The sequence below is a fragment of the Tursiops truncatus genome, chromosome 17, assembly GCF_011762595.2.
Source record: "Tursiops truncatus isolate mTurTru1 chromosome 17, mTurTru1.mat.Y, whole genome shotgun sequence".
Taxonomy (NCBI): Eukaryota; Metazoa; Chordata; class Mammalia; order Artiodactyla; family Delphinidae; genus Tursiops; species Tursiops truncatus.
This window is the reverse complement of record NC_047050.1, coordinates 41,823,739-41,848,642: the sequence shown is the minus strand read 5'-3', so window position 1 is coordinate 41,848,642 and position 24,904 is coordinate 41,823,739. Positions and strand designations below refer to the sequence as shown.

Below are 24,904 nucleotides of genomic sequence, written 5' to 3'. Positions count from 1 at the left end.
CATGTTACAGTCAGACACAAAGAACTGGTACTGGATTTCGTTTATTTGTGTGCCCATTCCCTTTACACATACCTAGTATTCCATTCCCTCTTTTGTCTCCTGACAAACTTTGTTCATTCTTCAAGAGTCAGCTCAAAAGTCACCTCCTCTGTGAAGACTTCCTTGTATGGGGAGAGTGCTGTGGTGAGATTGTCAAGGCTGCAAGAACTGTATCGTTCAAGACCTTGAGGGTTAAAGTATATGGTTTGGATTTTATTTTAAGAGTACTGGTTCTGGGCTTCCCTGGTGGCGCAGTGGTTGAGAGTCCGCCTGCCGATGCAGGGGACACGGGTTCATGCCCCAGTCTGGGAAGATCCCACATGCCGCGGAGTGGCTGGGCCCGTGAGCTGTGGCCACTGAGCCTGCGCGTCCGGAGCCTGTGCTCTGCAACGGGAGAGGCCACAACAGTGAGAGGTTCGCGTACCGCAAAAAAAAAAAAAAAAAGAGTACTGGTTCTGATTAATCACCTGCTGTCCTGGAGTGCTCCTATACCTAATCTTGTTGTAGCAGGCATTTTTTAATATTGTAATTATTTGTTCCTGTTCCCTTCCTTCCCCACTAAATTACAAGCACCATGAAGGCAAGGACAGTATAACAGGCTCTCAGTAAATTTTGTTGGTGCCTACCGTCTGTTTTTGTGTTTGGATATTAAATGAAATGATACCTGTAACGTGGCTGGTATAGTAAAAGCTCAGTAAGTGTGAGTTGTTGATATTATCATTATCATCACTGGACAGATAAATCCTTACTTGGGGAATAAAGGGTGATTTCTTGAAAGAGGTGAGATTTGATCCAGACCTTAAAAGACCATGTGAGGATTACACTGGTGAGTTTTGCTCAAATGGTTTTCAAAACTTCATGAAAAGTCACTGTGCAAGTTAAAACTTAAAATTTGATAATAAAGTTTCTATAGTTATCTGTCTATGGCATTTGAAAAGGGGAACTATGTCTCATTTTTTGGTTTGTTTCCTTAATAGATAGTAAGTATTAAATATAGAATTAATGTATTATTTTATATGCATAAATAACTATGTCAAACAGGCAGGATTTAGCTAAGATTGTCAAAGATTCATTTTTAGAAAGTTAAAATTCTTAATTTTGTATGAACTTACAAAGCCTCCCTTGAATTTGTTTTTACTAAAGTAAAAACATTAAGGCAGTACGTGTATTTTAAAACAGCTTGTGCATGTGCTCTTCAGACTCCTTGGTGGGTGCATTTTTATCAAAACCATATACACAGTGACATACTAAATGTATCATATTATTGTACTAATCATATGACTCTAGAAACAAAAGTAACCAGAGGACTAAAGCCTATCAAAACCATCTTTTTGTTTTTGTACAATGGGATTCTTTTTAAATTTGCCAATGAATTCATACCAGTATTGAAACCAGATGTAGACTTCCGTCTTTTAATGTATTAGCTCAGCTATAAAGTCTTATTTCCATCTCTGATTACTGAATATTTCATTCATGGTGTAGTATCACTCTCCCGTCCTCCTTTTTCTTTTCTTTTTTTTTTAAACTAGGCTCTAAAATATGATTCAAATGATTTTAAAATGACATTGCTGCATTTGTATAGTGACAAATAAAATTAAATCTGTATTGTATTGACGATAACCTAATAAAATCCACAAATGAAGTACTCTGTTGATGAAGTTTTTCATTGGAATAGATTCTTTTTTTTTGCGGTACGCGGGCCTCTCACTGTTGTGGCCTCTCCCGTTGCGGAGCACAGGCTCCGGACGCGCAGACTCAGCGGCCATGGCTCACGGGCCCAGCTGCTCCGCAGCATGTGGGATCTTCCCGGATTGGGGCACAAACCCATGTCCCCTGCGTCGGCAGGCAGACTCTCAACCACTGCGCCACCAGGGAAGCCCATGGAATGGATTCTTGACAGATACTACTAAAAGAAGTGTTAGCTGTGGTTTGAGAATGGATCTAAGCATTTTCCATCTTAGAACTAAAATCTTGTGTTACCTCTTTCTGTATAAAGCAGATACTCTCTTTTGTGTTTTTCTTTTCTCCCTAAATATTTTCAATATAAAACTCAGGAGTTTGAAATCTATCTGATGAAAAGTCATAATTATAGAAATAAAGATACTAAAAATTTTTATAGTAATGGGAAGAAGTACTTCTCTCTGTTGCCAAAAAGAAATCTATTTGGTAACTGGTTGTGTTTGTATGCAAATGAAATTTGTTAAAAACATTTAAAGATTGTTTGAAAACAGAACTCTGTTTAGGAAAATGACTGTCAACTAACTCCTTTCCCCCTCCACCCCAAATAGTCCGTATGTGTCCAAAGGATACGAAATAAACATCTAGAGCAAGGCCTACATCTAGGAAGGCCTGCACTCCTTCCTTTCCTAGTCTCCATTAGTGACACAAAATACGTGTAGAATGGTTTAAATGTTGATATAGATATTGTTCTTTTCCAAAGTTCATTTGCTACCATTGATATTTAAAAGAGACCAAGTAAACGTTTTTTGCTCCGAATTTGCTAAGATTTACCTGCATTTTGACACTTACAAGGCTGAAATTTGGCCCATCACTTTTTTTTTCTTTCTCCAAACTCCATTTCTTATCGAAGCCAATTTAATAAGATTCAGTGCACTTTCTTTTTAAATTTATGTACAGAAAACTTCACATTTTGGGGAGTACAGTTCTAAGACTTTTGACAAGTGTATAAAGTCTTGTGAGTACCACCAAAATCAAGATATAGAACAGACAGCCCCACACCCCCCAACACCCAGTCCTGCTGTGTGTTTATAGTCACCCCTCTCTCCACACTTAATCTCTGGCCACCACTGATCTGCTTTTTGTTCCTATAGTCTTTTTTTTTTAACATCTTTATTGGAGTGTAATTGCTTTACAATGCTGTGTTAGTTTCTGCTGTATAACAAAGTGAATCAGCTATACACATACATATATCCCCATATCCCCTCCCTCTTGCATCTCCCTCCCACCCTCCAGGTGGACACAAAGCACCGAGCTGATCTCTCTGTGCTATGAGGCTGCTTCCCACTGGCTATCTGTTTTACATTTGGTAGTGTATATATGTCCATGCCACTCTCTTATTTCGTCCCAGCTTACCCTTCCCCCTCCCCATGTCCTCAAGTCCATTCTCTCTGTCTGCGTTTTTATTCCTGTCCTGCCCCTAGGTTCTTCAGAACCATATATATTTCTTTTAGCTTCCAAATATATGTGTAAGCATATGGTATTTGTTTTTCTCTTTCTGACTTACTTCACTCTGTATGATAGACTCTAGGTCCATCCACCTCACTACAAATAACTCAATTTTGTTTCTTTTTGTGGCTGAGTAATATTCCATTGTATATATGGGCCACATCTTCTTTATCCATTCATCTGTCGATGGACCCTTAGGTTGGTTCCATGTGGCTATTGTAAATAGAGCTGCAATGAGCACTGTGGTACATGACTCTTTTTGAATTATGGTTTTCTCATGGTATATGCCCAGTACTGGGATTGCTGGGTTGTATGGTAGTTCTATTTTTAGTTTTTTAAGGAACCTCCATACTGTTCTCCATAGTGGCTGTATCAGTTTACATTCCCGCCGACAGTGCAAGAGGGTTCCCTTTTCTCCACACCCTCTCCAGCATTTATTGTTTGTAGATTTTTTGATGATGGCCATTCTGACTGGTGTGAGGTGATACCTCGTTGTAGTTTTGATTTGCATTTCTCTAATGATTAGTGATGGTGAGCATCCATTCATGTGTTTGTTTGACCCATCACTTTTTACCATTTTTCTCATCTTAGTGGAAGGAAGGAAAATGGGCCTCACTTGATATCTGAGTGCCACTTCATAGCTATCATATTTCTATTCTTCAGTTAATTATCTGAGTTACTGTACTGATGGTCTTTCCTTTCTCTGGACAGGGAACTACTTTTCTTATTCAAAGCCTAATTTTAATGCCAGTTCCTCTTTCCTTCCCTAATTAATCACTCTCTACTCTGGTTCCATTTCACTTTGAAAGTGCTTTTTATAGTAGTTTATAAGTCTGTCTTTCATGCTAGGTTGGAACTCCATGAGGTTAAAAGTTAGAGATGTTTTAAATTCAACATAGAGCAGGTGCTTAATAAATGTTTTTTCAGAGAATGAATGTTTTCTAGGGCTTTTTGGAAAATATACTTTCTTAGATCACTGTTACACATGGCTTATACTCTTATACATGCCACACATGTTATTCTCAGCAACATTGTGACCCGTATGGGATAATTTTACAATTGATACTTCGTTATTTTGATTTGCTTTTCTTTGATAATTAGTGCAGTTTAATATTTTTCATGTATGTTAACTAGCCCTATTATAAGTTTTGTGAATTGCATATTCATTTCCTTGCCTATTTATTTATTGAGATTTTATTGTTTTTCTTGTGAGCTCTTTATGTTCTAAGTAATTCTGTATACTAAGTATCTTACTGTATTTGCTGTGAATATTTTTCTGTTTTCTAAGCTTATAGTTTTTATGTAGACAAAGCTAATAAATTCTCATAATTCTTTGCTTTTATTGATTAGAAACTCTTCTTGCCTACTGATTTGATACTTACTTTGATTTTTGTTTACTTTTATTTAACTGTTTTTAAAATGTTTAAATAATTCATCTATGTGTTCTTTTTAGTGGGGTTAAGCATCTGTTTTCAATAAAATACTCAGAAAGCTACCTCTGATGTCTTCAGTTAAGGTCACTTTTCAGGCTAGGTGAGTCTGCTTACTTGCTGAGTTCATTTACAGGTATACTTGTTTTGTTTGGCTGGCACACCATTTAAAATAATTTAGATTTGAATGCTAAGATGCAGTAGGCATTCTGCCTGATACACAGGGCTGCTGTTCAGTTTTACTGTTTGTTTCTGGCTGGTATCTATTCTTACTGTTGTTAACCACTGTAGCTGTTCTGACTGGTTGGCTTTATGGCTCATGACTGTTCTGATTACATATTGCTTTTACTCTTTGTCAGATACATATCTTGAATATCACCTTTGGAACAAGCCTTGCAACTCCCTATTTTCTTATATTGAGACTAGTTCATATATTCATGTTTGTGACATCTGGCAGTGATGTGATAGTCTATAGAGTATAGACTATCCCACTACTATAGAGTCAGAAGACACGTGGGCTTGCCCCTTAAGTAGTTGTGTTTGACAGACCACTCAATTTCTCCCTCATCTATAGAAAGGGACGATAAAGTGTTTGTTTATTTAATTGTGTGAAATGCACATAAAATACTCTATAACTTTAAAGTAATATAAAAATTTAAGTCAACATTATATTTCTGTGTTCTAGAAAATACTTGTTTACTTGTTTATTGTTGTTTAAAATGATTTTATTGAGGGATAGAAACCTTTCATTTTGTAGTTGAAGTTAAAAGGCTTAAAGTGCAGGTACATTTGAGCCTTAATATTCAGATGGATTGTTAAAATAATACTGTACACAAATAATTTTAAATTAAGACTTATCCATGTACTGGTATGAATGATTGGATATTGCATCATGTTTTTTGATTAGGGGAAGATATGAAATGACCCCCTGAAGTAGGAGGAGAAAAGCATAATGGGAGAGAGGCTTTAGAAACTTTACACGTTTGCTTCAGATCAGTCCTCTCTACCTTTAATAATTCAGGACCAAATACAGGCTGTGGCCTTAGGTATTCTTGTAAGCTTTGTAAAAACTAGGACAGTTAGTTTCTTCACCACTGTATACCCAGCACCTTTAACAGGATTTACACGAGAGAGCCAGTGAAGTAGATACTTGTTGAAAGAATAAAAATGGATGTCCAAATTAGTGTGAATTTATTATTTATTATAGTCTTTTGTTAAGAAAAGACTATGAAGTCTTTTTTTTTTTTTTTTTTTGCGGTACGCGGGACTCTCACTGCTGTGGCCTCTCCCGTTGCGGAGCACAGGCTCCGGATGCGCAGGCTCAGCGGCCATGGCCCACGGGCCCAGCCGCTCTGCGGCATGTGGGATCCTCCTGGACCGGGGCACGAACCCGTGTCCCCCTGCATCGGCAGGCGGACTCTCAACCACTGCACCACCAGGGAAGCCCGACTATGAAGATCTTTTGTTAATTTGTTATAAAATCATAGAGTTGGAATGAACTTTTGAAGTCTTCTAGCATTCAGTGCTTTACAGCAATGACATCAGGTAGATCCTGAGACCTTGAAGTATAGTAAGTCAATTTAATTCTGAACTTTCTCTAATGCAGCTCTGAAATATAGGGTACAGGAGCAGAGACAACAAATCAAGGAGTTAATGAAGGATTAGTTACTTATTGGTTGGAAATAGTGAAATGCTAAGAGGATAAAAATTGAGGTCTAGGTAACTGAAAAGGTCAGCATTGAAGTAACTAAACACGACACAGTTTTTTGGACTGGTACTGCTTTTGTAACACCCCGAGCTCTTTAATCTTTATCCAGGAATGTGGAATAGGGAGAGGGGAGAGAACCCAGGTCCATATGACAGCACCACCACCTTGCATACCTCTGCAGTGGTGTGGTGTGGTGGCCCTCAGCAGCACTCCTGCCTCCACTCCCCCACCGTGGCTGCAAACCACTAATTAAAAAAACTGGGAACATCAGTTGTGAATTTCTCTTTTCTTTTAGTAACTACAAGTCTGTACCCATTCATTAATTATTTATTGAGTGCTAACTGTATGCCAGGCATGGTTCCAAGCATTGTGGATACCTTGGTGAACCAAAGATCTCTGCTCTTGTGGACCCTTTTCTTAGTGCACTGCTGTTCAGTACAAACATAACACGAGCCACATATGTAATTCTAAACTTTCTAGCGTCCACATTTAAAAAAAAAGTAATAGATGAAGTTAATTTTAATAATGTATTAAATATATTAATATGTAATATTAATGTTATAACATCTAATAATATTTTATTAATATCAATAGCTTATATTAAACATTAACAGATTTTAAATAAAATAATTAATATAATTAATATATACATATCATGTAAAAGTGTAAGCAGTATGTAAGTTATTAATGAGATACCTTACATTCTCTTTTGGTACTAGGCCTTGAACTTTGGTGTATATTTTACATTTATAGCATATCTCAATTTGGGTTAGCTATGTTTCAAATGCTGGGGAGCTACTGTATTGGATAGTGCAGCTTCAGAACATACCGCTTGCTGTCTGTGGACCATGAAGTCAGACCATCTGGTCTGAGGTAGAGAATCAGTTCCTGGAAGTATTAGAATTTTCAATTAATCCAGACTCTTTACCCATGACCTGCAAAGCTTTGCATGATCTGTACAATACTTTATGACAATATATATTGGTGTTGTATTTAAAGGTAAACCACCTGGCAATTTGCTTAGAAATTTTAACATGATGAGGGTTTTTTTTTTAATTGAGGTGAAACTCATATAACAGATTTACCATTTTAAAGTGAAAAATTCCTTGGCATTAGTGCATTCACAATGTTGTGTAATTACTACCTCTGTCTAGTTCCAAAATATTTTCATCAACCCCTATTCATTAAGCAGTTTCTCCCCATTCCCCCTCTTCCCCTAGCTCCTGGCAAGTACCAGTTTGCTTTCTTTCTCTATGGATTTACCTATTCTAAATATTTCATATAAATGGAATCATACAATATGTGCCCTTTTGTGCCCAGCTTAATGTTTTTGAGGTCCATCCACATGCCCATACTTTATTCCTTTTCATGACTGAATAATATTCCATTCCATTGTATGTGTATACCATAATTTGTTTATCTATTCATCTGTTCATAGATATTTGGGTTGTTTCAACATTTTGGCCATTGTGAGTAGTACTATGAACATTCATGTACGTATTTGTTTGAGTACCAGTTTTCAATTCTTTTGAGTATTTACCTAGGAATGGGATTGCTGGGTCATATGGTAATTCTGTGGTTAACTTTCTTAAAAAAACTTTCCAAGGAACTTAAATATTGTTTTCCACAATGGTTGCACCAGAAATGCATGAGAATGTCAATTTTTTCACATTCTTGCCAGCACTTGTTACTTTCTATTTTTTTTAATTTTATTATAGCCATCCTAGTGGGTGTAAAGTGGTACCTTATTGTGGCTTTGATTTGCATTCCCTAATGACCAATGATGATGATGTTGAACATCTGTCTTTTTATGTGTGACCATTTGTATATCTTCTCTGGAGAAATGTCTATTCAGGTCTTTTGCCATTGGGATTGTTTGCCTTTTCTTGGTTTAGTTAGAAGAGTTCTTTATATATTCTGGATTCCAGACTCTTATCAGATACATGCTTTGCAAATACTTTCTCCCATTCTGTGGGTTGTCTTTTCACTTTCTTCATAATGGCCTTTAATGCACAAAAGTTTTTAATTTTGATAAAGTTCAGTTTTATCTGTATTTTTCTCTTGTTGCTCGTGCTTTTGATGCTGTATCTAATGATACATTGCCCAACCCAAGGTCGTGGAGTTTTACCCTTATGTTTTCTTCTAAGACTTTTGTGGTTTTAACTCATATTTAGGTTGTTGATCCATTTTGAGTAAATTTTTGTATATGGTGTGAGGTAGGAGTCCAACTTCAGTTTTTTTTACATGTGAATATCCAGTTGTTCACCCAAGTTATTTCTTGACATGAACCACTGCAGGATTGGTGGTGGTGGAAGCAAGCTTCTTCCAGTAGTTATTTTCACATTTTACATAGTCTTCATATTTTTATATTTTCAATTTTTACTGTATCTTCCTGTTATCCCACTGTGTGGGGGGCATTTGAATTCTTTCTGAGTTTCTTTTTTTTTTCCCTTTCTCTCTCTCTCATATAGAGCAATGTCCTCTATCTCTGTATAAATTGAGATTCTTTCCTTTCTCTCAACTTATTTCTTTGGGTTATGCTTATAGTGGTTATGCTTACAGTGTGAAGTAGGTTTTATTATCCTGAGCTATTGATATTACTTGATGTATTTAAAAACTAAGAGGATATTTTTGATAAAAATAGGGACTTTCACAGGTTGCACTTGAATAAGGTTTGTCAAGAGAGGCATGGTGGTTAAAAACATAGATTATGATTAAAGGGGACTCACATCTTGGTTCAATCTTACTTGTGTGTGACCAGAAGGAAGTTACTGAACATGTGTAATAACTTCATTTGTCAAATGGTGATAATAATAGTATTTACCTTATAGGGTTGTTATAAGGATAAATGAGATAATGCATGCAAAACTCGTAGCACAATGCCTGGTACAGATAGCACTGCCTCTACTGCGACAACTACTAAGAATCTTTTTTCCCTCCTCTCTCGTCCTTGGCCTTCTTTTCTCCTCCCTCCTCCCTTTTCCTTCCCCTGACAGCCTTTGTTCGTGTTCCCATTTTCCTAGTCTTTCTCTGACATTTCCATTTTTGAGTTCTCATTATTAGGGTCAGAAATCTAGGACCTGGGTGGATCAGGAGTGAGCTGGCTGGAAGGAGGAGGAGTGGTATTGGTGTGAACACTTCATGCAGGAGACTCTTGGCAATCCACCCTTTCTCATTTCCTCTCTTTTATGTAACACTGTTGGTTTCCATTTTCATCAGTAATTGGAGGCACCACAGGGAAGGGTGTCTGAATTTACTTTTTCAGGACAGATAGCTGCAATATTGCCATCTCAGTGTTAGGTGATATAGGGAATAGTGATTTCTTAGGGTCATGTTGTTTCTTGAGATATGTTATATGTTAGGAATGACATTGATAATTTTAAAGAAAGGAGAAATTGAATGGTGACATTTTCTTTCATCAGAAGTTCTCAGTACTTTACCTTTTAGCCTTTTCCTAGAGGCTAATGGTCTTTAGAAAGAAGTGCTTGTTAACAGTGCTCTCTTGTAAGTGTTTATCTAACATGGCATTTCAATTGAGTTTTTAAAATATTTCTTTCCAGTTAACAGAAGATGAAATTGCAACTATTCTTAAATCTACTTTGAAAGGACTAGAATATTTACACTTTATGAGAAAAATACACAGAGATATAAAAGCTGGAAATATTCTCCTCAATACAGAAGGACATGCAAAATTGGCAGATTTTGGAGTTGCTGGTCAGTTAACAGTAAGTGTAATACTTTTGGAAACACTTTTTGTTTATATGTCCAGGTTTGAGTATGACTAAACTTTGATAATATATTTTGGGGGTTATGGAAAGAAATGCGTAACTCCATTATTATCAGGGAGAAGGAGCCATTATTTACATATTATTTATTACTTTTATTTACAATTTAAGAGACATTGAATGAATATGAAAATATATATTGTCATCAAAATGCTTAAATATTCAGAAAGGAAAGCTACATTTGTTCATTTCTGTAGCTTTTATTGTTATAGTACTATCTTTAATGACTGTCTTTAATGAAGGTAGTGGAGATAAGTTACTTGTGGACTCTTGGTTTTTTCAGAATTCAAAGTTTCTAAGTATGTCATGTCACAACTAGTTGAAATTTTAGGAAAATAGTTTCAGATATAACCTGTAGTATTTGAGGCTTTCAGATATGTAGTTTAAAGAATATGTTGGCAAATACATTTCCTTAGTGTTTTTGTAGTAATATTTATGTCTGTGTAATGCTTTTGCAGGATACAATGGCAAAACGCAATACTGTGATAGGAACTCCATTTTGGATGGCTCCTGAGGTAATTCAGGAAATAGGCTATAACTGTGTGGCTGACATCTGGTCCCTTGGCATTACTTCTATAGAAATGGCGGAAGGAAAACCTCCTTATGCTGATATACATCCAATGAGGGTAAGAAAATGTCAGTGTTAAAAGTGTTGACGTTTTGTAATGTCAGTGTAAATAAATATAGAGTAAAAAAGTTCATTTGAATTTGGGTTCTGTGCAAAAAATAGTAAAATTATCTGTCAGGGTTAGTGACTGTTTGTTAACTTATTTCCTGCCTCGTAACCTTATTTGGGGGAAAAGAAGTGAAGTCTGTATTTCTCTCTACGGTCGCTGTTTTTCTCCCCCAAAAGTATACCTGTTAAATTTCCCCATAATTTTAATAGAAGAAAGGATTGGTAAACCCCACTACATTATTCAGTTCATCGTATTCTGAATGTAGTAGTGGGAGGCTTGGAAGAAATCGCTTCTTTTCTACCCACCCTGCATATTGTACCTTTTTGTGTTTTTGTTTCTCCGTTTTTCCTTCTCTGGTCTGGCTAATGTTAAAAAAAAAAAAATCCTGATTTCTAATATTGCTATGTGTAGGTGAATTAAGCATATTTTTTTAGTGCTTAGTGAGAAAATGGAATTCCTTTTTTGAACGTTATTATATGCTTCTATGAACTCCTTTTCTAGGATAAATTTTAGAGTTTTAAATGCATACCTTGCATATTCAAGTCTAATTGCCAATGCTTTATGGTTTGTGATGATGATAGTTTTAAAATTTATTAGTATGTGAATCTCAATTCATTATAGATAAGTACATTTATCTTTGTAAACTTATTGCCCTCTAGTGGCTGTATTCAATTCAAGAAGAAAGGATATGGGAATGAAGGGAGAAAAGAGGTGGGGGAGAGAGAGAGAGTATGTGTGTGTGTGAAGAAGAGAAGAGAAGATGGTTTCAGGGTGATTGGAGAAATGTGTGAAGTAAACGGATGGGAGGAAAAAGAATGCAACATTTTAGAATATTTGAAGAAGAATAAATTAGAATTATATCTGATATTACAGTGCTATTGTGGATTGAATTTCAAGTGTAGGTAATAGCGTACTATACTGAAATATTTAAAAATCTGCCTGCCACTTAAAGATAATTCATTGAGGAATATAATTGTATATAATAGAGTATGTATCATCTTCCTTGTACATACAAATTCCTCTTGCTAAAGTGAAACATAAAAATAGCATTAATTGTTTGTTTGAAAATACTAAAATGAAATATAACAAGGTCAGCATAAAATCAACAACACAAATTCTCATTTCTTTTCTAATTAGTAAATATCTTTTGTACTTTTAGTTAGAATGTTTTTAGGGTGATCCTCAAACTAGATGTGTTTGAGTTTGAGTTAGTGAGGTTAGCTGAACTATCCAAGACAGCCTGAGGACAGCCCAGGACTCAGATTATTACTGTTCTGCTTCCTCCAGTATAAATCTCATTTTTTTCCAGCCAAATAGTTCCACATACTAAGTTTGACCATGTGGTAGTCTCTCTAGCAGGTAGTAAAGGATTTAAAAAGTAAAACACACTCAGAATAGCTTCCCTCATTGCAAATTACATGACACTACTCTTTTACAACCAAGTATGCTCCTAATCCAACATGATTTCTTAAAAAAAAAAAAAAAAGACATATAAAAGAAAATATATATCCATGTCTAAGAATTGAAAACTGAGTCAACCATTTTTTTAATTAAAAAAAATAAAAAAGAATCCAGGGCCTCCTTCCTGCCCAGTTAATAGTAAAATCAACTTGAGAAATTCTGGAAGACTTGGCTTGGTTAGGGGTGCCAGTTAAGTAATACCGATACACGGCATCCTTACACATCTTCCATCTCCCAGTTCCTACTGTATGTGACTGGGTGGACACCTGGCCCATCTTAGTGTGTGTGCATGCCACTGCCTATTGGAAGATCACTCACAAGCATTTAACATGGGGGGCAGAGGACAGGTATCTTCATTTTGTCTGGGAGTGGACAAAGGGATATGGGTGTGTTAATTCACAGAATTAAAATGTCTTGATGGGAATGTCTTGGATGACGACTTCTCTTGTAAAGCTTAATACAGCAGGGTGCAGCCTTTCTTTGTGGTCTGATGTCTTGGTGTCCCTGTCGGGGTGCTATGCCATATCCTGGAGACACTGGCCAGGAGCATGCGCCAGCCATACTCCTGCCCTGACCTGATGGGGGGCTTCAGCACTTCGCCCTCTGACATCGTATGGCTAGAAATCGCGACTTAGGGGTGAAGCCCAGGATCCCCTTTTTCTCCCGCTTTACATAGTTAAATGTTGGCTTGAATGACATGTTCTGTGCTCATGAAGTCTACTTTCTTTTCATTTTATCTTTTTACCCCCTATGGTAATTTCCTAGGGTTGTCGTAACAAATTACCGCAAATTTGGTGGCTTAAAACAATAGAAATTTATTCTCTTACAATTCTGGAGGCCGGAAGTTTGAAAAGAAGGTGTTGACAAGGCAGCACTCCTTCCAGAGGCTCTAAAGGAGACTCCATGTTTTGCCTCTTCCAGCTTTTGGTGGCTGGCTGCCAGAAATCCTTGGCATTCCTTGGATTGTAGCTGCATCACTTCAGTCTCTGCCTGCATCTTCACATTAACCTTCTCTTCTATGTGTCTGTGTATTTTCCTCTTCTGTCTGTCTCAAATTTCCCTCTGCCTTTCTCTCAAAAGGACACTCGTCACTGGATTTAGGGCCCACTCCAATAATCCAGGATGATCTCTTCCTGCAAAGATTTTTTTTTATTTCAAATGAGGTCCCATTCAAAGGTTCTGGGGATTAGGATGTAGACATATCTTTTGGGGGCTGCTTTTCAACCCACTATATCCTCTATAATCTGTTCTCTTTTTTCAAATTGTATATTGTTTAAGATCAGTAATGACTAATTTCAGGACGTATCTCCTTGTCTTTCTTTAACCAACTTTTTTTTTTATTGTGGTAAAATACACATAACATAAAATATACCATTTTAACCTTTTTTTTTTTTTTTTTTTTTTTTGCGGTACGCGGGCCTCTCACTGTTGTGGAGCACAGGCTCAGCGGCCATGGCCCACGGGCCCAGCCATTCCGCGGCATGTGGGATCTTCCCGGACCGGGGCACAAACCCGTGTCCCCTGCATCGGCAGGCGGACTCTCAACCACTGCGCCACCAGGGAAGCTCTAACCATTTTTAAGTATACAATTCAGTGGCATTAAGTACATTCACATCACACTGTCTACTACAGAAATTTTTATCATCCCAAACTAAAACTCTGTATACATTAAACAATAACTCTTCATTATCTCCTTCCCCCAGCACCTCATAACCACAGTTCTACTTTCTGTCTCTATGAATTTGACTATTCTAAGCATCTCAGATAAGTAGAATCATACAATATTTGTTCTTTTATGTCTGGCTTCTTTCACTTAGTATAATGTTTTCAAGGTTCATTCATTGTTGTAGCCTATATCAGAATTCATTCTTTTTTTTAAGGTTGAATGATATTCCACTGTATGTATGTACCACATTTTGTTTAACCGTTCATCTGTATGTGAACACTTGGGTTGCTCCCACCTTTTGATTGTTGTGACTAATGCTACTATGAGCATGGGTGGACATTTATCTCTGTGAGAGTCTGCTTTCAATTCTGTGGGTATATACCTAGAGCTGGGATTGCTGGATCATGTGGTAATTTTATGGTTAAGTTTTTGAGGAACCTGCATACTATTTTTTGTAGCATTGTGCTATTTTACATTCCCACCAGCAATGCACAGGGATTCCACTTTCTCCACATTCTTGCCAATACTTATTTTCTGTCTTCTGATAATAGCCATCCTAATGGAAGTGAAGTGTTATCTCATGGTTTTGATTTCCATTTCCCTAATAACTAGTGATGTTGAGCATCTTTTCATGTACTTATTGTCCATTTGTATATCTTTCTTGGAGAAATGTCTATTCAGGTTATTTGCCCATTTTTAAATTGGGTTGTTTTTGTTGTTATTGAGTTTCTGGTCTCATTTTAATTGACTTTTCTCTAGTTTTGGTCTGCCTTTCAGCCAACATTTGCTGGCTGAAGTCTCCTAGCCCTTTGACTTTTTACTGCCTCTGCTTATTGTTCTTCCAGCCATCCCCTGTCAGTTTTTGTACCCCAATTCTAATACTCAGTCTATAAGTGCCTTTATAATTCTTCCTTTGTAATCAACCCATTGGGAGGTCTTTGAGTTAAAATGGATTTCAGACTTGCTAGTCTACAAGTAGAGAATTGCTTATTTGTATTTAATTATTAAATTACTTTGCTTCGTGCAATAGATGTGTGCTGGAGAATTTGTGTAAATATTTAATAGTTGTAAATTGGCATTTAAATTTTTTTGGACATTATTTTTTAAAAATAATTTTTAATGATTCCTTCAGTGATGAGTATAACACTCTTGAAACTTACCTGCCATGTAATTGTGTATATTTTTATGACGGGACATATCCATTTTAGCAGTAATACAAAATTTAATCATTAAAATATTTTTGATTTAGTATTAACGTTAAAATAAGAGAAATGCATATTCTAATGTGGAGGCAAGAAGTCAACCTTTGGACCAGTTGGAGAATATATCTGCTATCCTACATTGGTTATTTTGTGTTAGAGAAACTCAATGTCACCTAAATATGGATGTTTGATTTTTAAAGACAAGTACCCTCGCATTTTCTTCTTATATTCTTTTACTTCTGTTCCCCTTTTCTTTATTTCCTTCTCCACATATTTAGGGCACATTTATCATGTCCCAGTCAGACTTTGAGGATGTAGTGGTAAGCAGAGCAAGTATGTTTCCTGTTCTCTTGGAACTTCCATTCCAGTGACAACTAGCATTCTAATGATAGAATTATTTAGCTTTCCGTGTGTGTGTGTGTGTGTGTGTGTGTGTGTGTGTGTGTGTGTGTGTGTGTAGAGGGTGTGCATATATATTCAGTTGTTTAGAATGTAAGACCGTAACTGTATCAACTTTTACTCAAGTATAGGTATGTATGTATATTACAAATTATAAAGGATCATACACCTATATGATTTTTATTATTTTGGCATTACATACATTACTTGTTTTTCTCCTTTGAACTTATCCTCATCTTCCCTTTTTCCCCTCTCCCCACTGCTGCCTTTACTTCCTTTGACTGTTCCCTGTTGCCTAACAGTGTGTGTACATGAATGCTCACACAATCCCTTTCATACTTTTTTTTTTTTTTTTTTTTTTGCGGTATGCGGGCCTCTCACTGTTGTGGCCTCTCCCGTTGCGGAGCACAGGCTCCAGACGCGCAGGCTCAGCGGCCATGGCTCACGGGCCTAGCCGCTCCGCGGCATGTGGGATCTTCCCGGACCGGGTCACGAACCCGCATCCCCTGCATCGGCAGGCAGACTGTCAACCACTGCACCACCAGGGAAGCCCTCCCTTTCATACTTTTACTTTTCTTTCTTTTCATACTGCCTCTCTTCCTCCCTATCTGTTCCCTGTATTTTTCTGCCTGATTATTTTAAGTGATACCTTGATTCTACTAACTATACTTTCAGATCAGAAATAGCCAAGGATCCACAGGAGTGGGCAAATTGGATCATTGGAGAATTTCAGTATTACTTCCAGGACATGTGGTTTTTCACTCTATTTGAAAGTTAGAGTTGTTCTGCCCTGTGGTTCTAATACATATGGGAGTACAAGGCATTCCAGCCCCAAAATTGAGGATTAAGGTTTATTACAGTGACAGTTTCAACATATTTCTGTCTAGTCAGAGTTATTATTCTTAAAGAGATGAATAAGCAAGGAAAACAGAATAAACAGATCTCAGCTTCTCTTGGTTGAGTCTGCTGAGGTCACCCCGTGGGTTTCACAGGGAAGACAAATTCCCACTGTTAATTTATATTCAGACCTTGCCATTGGTGTTGCCAAGTCCTCTGTAAACATGCTTAGTTTGGTAACTACTGAGGAAGCAATCATCATTTTCTCACTGACATACTAATTATGTGAATATGAATTGTAGTGTTGGAGACACATTTCCATTAAGTATTGCTTAGATAAAGAAGTATACTAGGAGGATTGAGCTGCTTTGTACCCAAAGGTGGAATTGGGGCCGGCATCCCCTCCTTGCCTGGGCTGAGCCCTGCCCCGTCCTATTTCTCCTGGTTGAGGTGAGCTCAGCCAAGAGCGTCCCAGTCATTCCAGTGCAGCCCGCTGCACAGCAAGCTTCTACCTCGAGTTTCAGACCCACGTTCACCCAGTGCTGGTGTCCTGTGCACTCCCATCAAGGTAGCGAGCTCTCCACAGCCAAACCTGCCAGCAGCGGAGCAGCTGGAGGGTCCTAAGCAGGCCCAGGACTCAGATCCCCGTTCTCCTACCCTTGGCATTGCACGGACACCTATGAAGACCAGTGGAAAGCCCCCAAGCCCACTGGTGAAACAGCTGAGTGACGTATTTGAGACTGAAGACCCCAGATTAAGTCTTCCCTCAGAACCTATTCTGCCCCTAGAGACACCTTCATCTTCTCAACTGGACTTGCCTCTGGGCACCCAGTTTTCCCTTGAGGATCAGACTGATACTCCCTTCCAAGCAGGTGTTTTCCAAGGAGGAAACAGGACATCCCTCAGAGACCCCTACAGCCAGCCAGCGCTTGGACAAGCCCTTGAGAGACCCCGACACTCCTTGATCTTCAGGTTCTAAGCGCAGCAGACAGAAACCAAACAGCAAAGTGCTAGGGAGATCTTCTCTCACCATCCTGTAGGGTGACAACTCCCCTGGGACTCTGACACCACGACAGGGTAAGCGGCCTTCTGCCCTGAGTGAAAACGTGAGGCAACTAAAGCAAGGGACCGTTCTGGGAACTGCACGACTTCTGAAAAATGGAGGACGAGCGTGGGAGCAAGGCCAGGGCCATGGCAAGGAAAATCGGCACTTCGCTTTGGTAGAGAACTAGGCTGTGCATGGGCCCAGCACCGGACTCACCACCAGGGGCCTAGTGACGTTCTGTGTCCTCTCACCCCTTCTTTCCCTGGGAGACTGGAAAGGCTTATTTTCTTCAACTCCCCCTATACTACCAACTCTGGGACTGAGAGCTTCCTTAGCTTTCTTTGTGTCTTATGTGTTTCTGTATATTGTAGGAAGTGATTTAAAAAAAAAAAAAGAGTTACACTAGACTCCATCTATTTAAGATTTTAATGTGGGATACTGACAAAGGCAGTATTTCTCTGTATATGTGTGGGAGCATTCACAGGAGACAATTTAAATTGATTTATTAATGATTGAAAGATGATTTACATTTCATACTTAAAAAATAATTATATTATTACATTGAATTTTTTTTTTATATACAGCAGGTTCTTATTAGTCATCCATTTTATACACATCAGTGTATACATGTCAATTCCAATCGCCCAGTTCATCTCACCACCACCCCCACCCACCTGCCGCTTCCCCGCTTGGTGTCCATATGTTTGTTCTCTACATCTGTGTCTCAATTTCTGCCCTGCAAACTGGTTCATCTGTACCATTTTTCTAGGTTCCACGTATATGCGTTAATATATGATATTTGTTTTTCTCTTTCTGACTTACTTCACTCTGTATGACAGTCTCTAGATTCATCCACGTCTCTACAAATGACCCAATTTCATTCTTTTTTATGGCTGAGTAATATTCCATTGTATATATGTACCACATCTTCTTTATCCATTCATCTATCGATGGGCATTTAGGTTGCTTCCGTGACCTGGCTGTTGTAAATAGTGCTGCAGTGAACATTGGGGTGCATGTGTCTTTTTGAATTATGGTTTTCTCTGGGTATATGCCCAGTAGTGGAATTGCTGGGTCATATGGTACTTCTATTTTTAGTTTTTTAAGGAACCTCCATACTGTTCTCCTTCGTGGTTGTATCAATTTACATTCCCACCAACAGTGCAAGAGGGTTCCCTTTTCTCCACACCCTCTCCAGCATTTGTTGTTTGTAGATTTTCTGATGATGGCCATTCTGACTGGTGTGAGGTGCTACCTCATTGTAGTTTTGATTTGCATTTCTCTAATAATTAGTAATGTTGAGCAGCTTTTCATGTGCTTCTTGGCCATCTGTATGTCTTCTTTGGAGAAATGTCTATTTAGGTCTTCTGCCCAGTTTTGGACTGGGTTGTTTGTTTTTTTTAATATTCAGCTGCATGAGCTGTTTATATATTTTGGGGATTAATCCTTTGTCCATTGATTCGTTTGCAAATATTTTCTCCCATTCTGAGGGTTGTCTTTTCGTCTTCTTTATGGATTCCTTTGCTATGCAAGAGGTTTGAAGTTTCATTAGGTCTCATTTGTTTATTTTTGTTTTTATTTCCATTACTCTAGGAGGTGGATCAAAAAAGACCTTGCTGTGATTTATGTCAAAGAGTTTTCTTCCTATGTTTTCCTCTAAGAGTTTTACAGTGTATGGCCTTACATTTAGGTCTCTAACCCATTTTGAGTTTGTTTTTGTGTATGGTGTTAGGGAGTGTTCTAATTTCATTCTTTTACATGTAGCTGTCCAGTTTTCCCAGCACCATTTATTGAAGAGACTGTCTTTGCTCCATTGTATATCCTTGTCTCCTTTGTCATAGATTAGGTATCCATAGGTGGGTGGCTTTATCTCTGGGCTTCCTATCTTGTTCCATTGATCTATAGTTCTTTTTTTATCCCAGTGCCATATTATCTTGACTACTGTAGCTTTGTAGTATAGTCTGAAGTCAGGGAGTCTGATTCCTCCAGCTCCGTTATTTTCCCTCAAGACTGCTTTGGCTATTCGGGGTCTTTTGTGTCTCCATACAGATTTTAAGATTTTTTTTTTTTGCAGTACGTGGGCCTCTCACTGTTATGGCCTCTCCCGTTGCAGAGCACAGACTCTGGACGCAAGGCTCAGCGGCCATGGCTCACGGGCCTAGCTGCTCCGCGGCATGTGGGATCTTCCCAGACTGGGGCATGAACCCATGTCCCCTGCATTGGCAGGCGGACTCTCAACCACTGCGCCACCAGAAAAGCCCCAGATTTTAAGATTTTTTGTTCTAGTTCCATAAAAAAGGCCATTGGTAATTTGATAGGGATTGCATTGAATCAGTAGATTGCTTTGGGTAGTATAGTCATTTTCACATATTGATTCTTCCAATCCAAGAACATGGTATAACTCTCCATCCGTTGGTATCATGTTTAATTTCTTTCATCAGTGTCTTATAGTTTTCTGCATACAGGTCTTTTGTCTCCCTAGGTAGGTTTATTCCTAGGTATTTTATTCTTTTTGTTGCAGTGGTAAATGGGAGTGTTTCCTTAATTTCTCTTTCAGATTTTTCATCATTAGTGCATAGGAATGCAAGAGATTTCTGTGAATTAATTTTGTATCCTGCAGCTTTACCAAATTCATTGATTAGCTTTAGTAGTTTTCTGGTAGCATCTTTAGGATTCTCTATGTATAGTATCATGTCATCTGCAAACAGTGACAGTTTTAATTCTTCTTTTCCAATTTATATTCCTTTTATTTCTTTTTCTTCTCTGATTGCCGTGGCTAGGACTTCCAAAACTATGTTGTATAATAGTGGTGAGAGTGGACATCCTTGTCTTGTTCCTGATCTTAGAGGAAATGCTTTTAGTTTTTCACCATTGAGAATGGTGTTTGCTGTGGGTTTGTCGTATATGGCCTTTATTATGTTGAGGTAGCTTCCCTCTATGCCCACTTTCTGGAGAGCTTTTGTCATAAATGGGTGTTGAATTTTGTCAAAAGCTTTTTCTGCATCTATTGAGATGATCATATGGTTTTTATTCTTCAACGTGCTAATATGGTGTATCACATTGATTGATTTGCATATACTGAAGAATCCTTGCATCCCTGGGATAAATCCCACTTGATCATGGTGTATGATCCTTTTAGTGTGTTGTTGTTTTTTGTTTGCTAATATTTTGTTGAGCATTTTTGCATCTATATTCATCAGTGATATTGGTCTTTAATTTTCTTTTTTTGTAGTATCTTTGTCTGGTTTTGGTATCAGGGTGATGGTGGTCTCATAGAATGAGTTTGGGAGTGTTCCTTCCTCCAAAATTTTTTGGAAGAGTTTGAGAAGGATGGGTATTAGCTCTTCTCTAAATGTTTGTTAGAATTCACCTGTGAAGCCATCTGGTCCTGGGCTTTTGTCTGTTGGAAGATTTCTAATCACAGTTTCAATTTCATTACTTATGATTGGTCTGTTCATATTTTCTATTTCTTCCTGGTTCATTCTTGGAAGGTTATACCTTTGTAAGAATTTGTCCATTTCTTCCAGGTTGTCCATTTTATTGGCATAGAGTTGCTTGTAGTAGTCTCTTTGGATGCTTTGTATTTCTGCGGTGTCTGTTATAACTTCTCCTTTTTCATTTCTCATTTTATTGATTTGAGTCCTCTCCCTGTTTTTCCTGATGAGTCTGGCTAATGGTTTTTCAATTTTGTTTATCTTCTCAAAGAACCAGCTTTTAGTTTTATTGATCCTTGCTATTGTTTTCTTTGTTTCTATTTCATTTATTTCTGTTCTGATCTTTATGTTTTCTTTCCTTCTGCTAACTTTGAGTTTTGTTTGTTCTTCTTTCTCTAGTTCCTTTAGGTGTAAGGTTATATTGTTTATTTGAGATTTTTCTTGTTTCTTGAGGTAGGCTTGTATAGCTATAAACTTGCTTCTTATAACTGCTTTTGCTGCATCCCATAGGTTTTGGAGCATCATGTTTTCATTGTCATTTGTCTCTAGGTATTTTTTGATTTCCTCTTTGTTTTCTTAAGTAATTCTTGGTTATTTAGTAATGTATTGTTTAGCCTCCGCGTGTCTGTGTTTTTTACGTTTTTTTCCCGTAATTGGTTTCTAATCTCACTGCATTGTGGTCAGAAAAGATGCTTGACATGATTTCAATTTTCTTAAATTTACTGAGGCTTGATTTGTGACCCAAGACGTGATCTATCCTGGAGAATGTTCTGTGTGCGCTTGAGAAGAAAGTGTAATCTGCTGGTTTGGGGTGGAATGTCCTATAAATATCAGTCTTGTTTAATGTATCATTTAAAGCGTGTGTTTCCTTATTTAGTTTCATTTTGGATGATCTGTCCATTGTTGAAAGTGGGGTGTTAAAGTCCCCTACTATGATTGTGTTACTGTCGATTTCCCCTTTTATGGCTGTTAGCATTTGCCTTATGTATTGAGGTGCTCCTATGTTGGGTGCATATATATTTATAATTGTTATATCTTCTTCTTGGGTTCATCCCTTGATCATTGTGTAGTATCCTTCCTTGTCTCTTGTAACATTCTTTATTTTAAAGTCTATTTTTTCTGATATGAGTATTGCTATTCCAGCTTTCTTTTGATTTCCATTTACATGGAATATCTTTTTCCATCCCCTCACTTTCAGTTTGTATGTGTCCCTAGGTCTGAAGTGGGTCTCCTGTAGACAGCATATATATGGGTCTTGTTGTTTGTATCCATTCAGCGAGCCTGTGTCTTTTGGTTGGAGCATTTAGTCCATTCACGTTTAAGGTAATATCGACAGGTATGTTCGTATTACTATTTTCTTAGTTGTTTTGGGTTTGTTTTTGTAGGTCCTTTTCTTCTCTTGTGTTTCCCACTTAGAGAAGTTCTTTTAGTGTTTGTTGTAGAGCTGGTTTGGTAGTGCTGAGTTCTTCGAGCTTTTGGTTGTCTGTAAAGTTTTTGATTTCTCCATCGAATCTGAATGAGATCCTTGCTGCGTAGAGTAATCTTGATTGTAGGTTCTTCCCTTTCATCATTTTAGGTATATCGTGCTACTCCCTTCTGGCTTGTAGAGTTTCTGCTGAGAAATTTCAGTTAAATATTGGTTTGTGTGTAGATGTGCATTTTGTTGGTGAGAGAGTTCACAGTTTTCATCAATGAAAATAAGAGTTTCTTGACCCCCAAAGATTGAGAACTATGGCTGTCAGTAATAATATTGGTGACCCTCAAGAGAGTTTCTTATTATATTGTGTATTTAGGATATGGTTTTGTTTAGTATTTACTTTATTATAGCATGTCACTGTTCTGTGTTTTAATCTGGAACCAGTAACTATATATGCATATGGCCTCTATGATTTCCCCCCAAACCCCTAATACTCTTTTACTTCTGGAAAGGTTAGTTTTAGGTATGTCTAATTACTGTCTGAAGTTCCTCATTCCACTGATTTAAAAAAGTCTTTTTTTCCTCTGAATTCTCACCTTTTCTCTGTCTTATGGCTTTTATTTTTTTTTAAACTTACTTTGTATTATAGTAATGATTATGTTGTCTTATTTCCTCTATTAGATCTAAGTTTTAAATGCAAGTGTGTTTCATTTTTGTGTGTCTAATTGAACCTAGTGGAGTGACTTACATAAGAGCATCCAATAAATGTTTTTGTTGAATATGTGCTCAATTACCTTTCTTATCTCAAAGACACTTTGTGGTGGTAATATTGAAATCTAGCAAGCTCAGATTCTTCTTTCATACAATAATAATGTTGTACTTGTAGGTTAGAATAAGAGTGAAATAAACTGAAAAATGAAAGTAAATGCTAATTAAATACAACTTGAAAGCCCTATCCTTGCTCATGGCTTGACTTTCAAACTTTTACTAAGTGCAGTTTATTTATTTAAAATTTAATTTTTATTTATTTTTTATTTTTTTATACAGCAGGTTCTTATTAGTTATCTATTTCATACATATTAGTGTATATATGTCAGTCCCAATCTCCCAATTCATCACACCACCACCCCACTTCCCCCACTTGGTGTCCATACATTTGTTCTCTACATCTGTGTCTCTATAAAATATCAGTTTTAAATTGATTTAATTCATACATACATACAGATATATTTATTTATTTATTATTTTATTTATTTATTATTTTTGGGGGGCACTTTAGATCCTGGAGATCAGAAAGACTTAATGTTGGCCTCTGGACAGCAGCTTTGGTTTGCTAATGGGGATATAATCATTAACCCTGTTGAGGGTCTTAAAAGCAATTGTATAGACTTACTATATTGATCATAGTAAGTTTTGTTGTGTTTTGTTTTTAAACCAGTCATAGAAACTGTTTAGGCTAACATTTATTTTAGAAGACATAAATATCTAGGTGTGTTTGTGTTAGGAGTTTGGGAGGTATCTGAGGGCAGGTGTTGACTCTGTAATTTCAAGTGTACAACACTTAATTCATGATATTTTTGGAGGAAATGCTGTCTGTAGCAAACTTGACTTTTGAAATCATGGCTGATCAGACATATTTTTAAAAATGAAGATACTCAGACACTTGTAAGTCAGACACATCTGACTTAAACAAAAACTATGTATTTTAGTTAAATTCTTGCAGAGTAGAATTTTCAGCTGTCCTAGAGGACTATATTAATTACAGATTATTTGTTTATCTTAACTTGGTTTTCAGTATAACTTTTACATAAATAGAATCATCTTCATTACATCTGGGATCATTTAAATAGCATAATTACATGTAGTTGTGCTATGTAATGAAAGGTAAGGGATAAATGATCAGAGGTGACTTTATAAGCATTGCAGTAAGTGACTTATAAACTGAAGGTCACCATTTTAATTGGAAGGTTTGTGGATCTCTTAAATTCTGTAATCAAATGAGTGATATCAAAGGAAGAAGTAATTTAACATAACAATTGTGGCTTACACTGAACATATGTTCCTGTTAATAAGTTGCATTATAGTCTTTAAGGACTTGTACGTAGTTAGTACATTTTGGTTCATTTGATACCCACAGTTTTTCTTAATTTTTATTAGTGAGTTGTTACAGTGGTTAACAAGAAATACACAGATTTAAGTTGCAATAGTTTTCCCAGGGTTATATGATCTAACTTCACAAGCTTCTTGGACATATGTAGATGCTTTTCTATTTTGCTTTAGTTATGACATACAATTGATATAGGCAAGCATGAAAGCTTGGGCAAATTTTCATTGCTTTTTCTGGATCTTGCTCAGGTTCTGTGGTATTTATGTAAAGCACAATTTTGTTACTTGGGAATGCATGTTGAAATTATCATGTGCACTATTTTGCTGTAGGCCTGTTGGCACTGCCACAAAGGTAATACACTGCAGTAGGCCATTTCCTTGTCGGCTGCATTTACAATTTAATAGAAATATTACATGACTTTTTAAACAAGTGTTTTGGCAGGGAGGAAATGGCAGATTCCTTACAAACAAGCATAGCTTCCTTTCCTTAACCACACTCCAGCTACTCAAGA

General features: G+C 37.2%; 1 protein-coding gene and 1 pseudogene across 4 annotated transcripts in view; both read left to right on the top strand.

Moving 5' to 3' along the window:
- STK3 (serine/threonine kinase 3) overlaps nt 1–24,904 on the top strand; it is a 314,180-nt gene that overhangs the window by 87,670 nt on the left and 201,606 nt on the right. For 3 of the 4 annotated variants that reach the window (XR_012327279.1, XM_019925072.3, XM_073794621.1), the window contains exons 5-6: nt 9,924–10,088; nt 10,607–10,774. The exons of the other annotated variant lie outside the window; for it this stretch is intronic. Coding sequence is in view for 2 of the 3 variants with exons in the window: in XM_019925072.3 (XP_019780631.1) it covers nt 9,924–10,088; nt 10,607–10,774 (333 nt within the window). In the remaining variant the exon portion in view is untranslated. The remainder of the gene's footprint in view (nt 1–9,923; nt 10,089–10,606; nt 10,775–24,904) is intronic. 4 annotated transcript variants of the gene reach the window in all.
- Nucleotides 10,791–23,494, top strand: LOC141276918 (cell division cycle-associated protein 3 pseudogene; annotated as a pseudogene).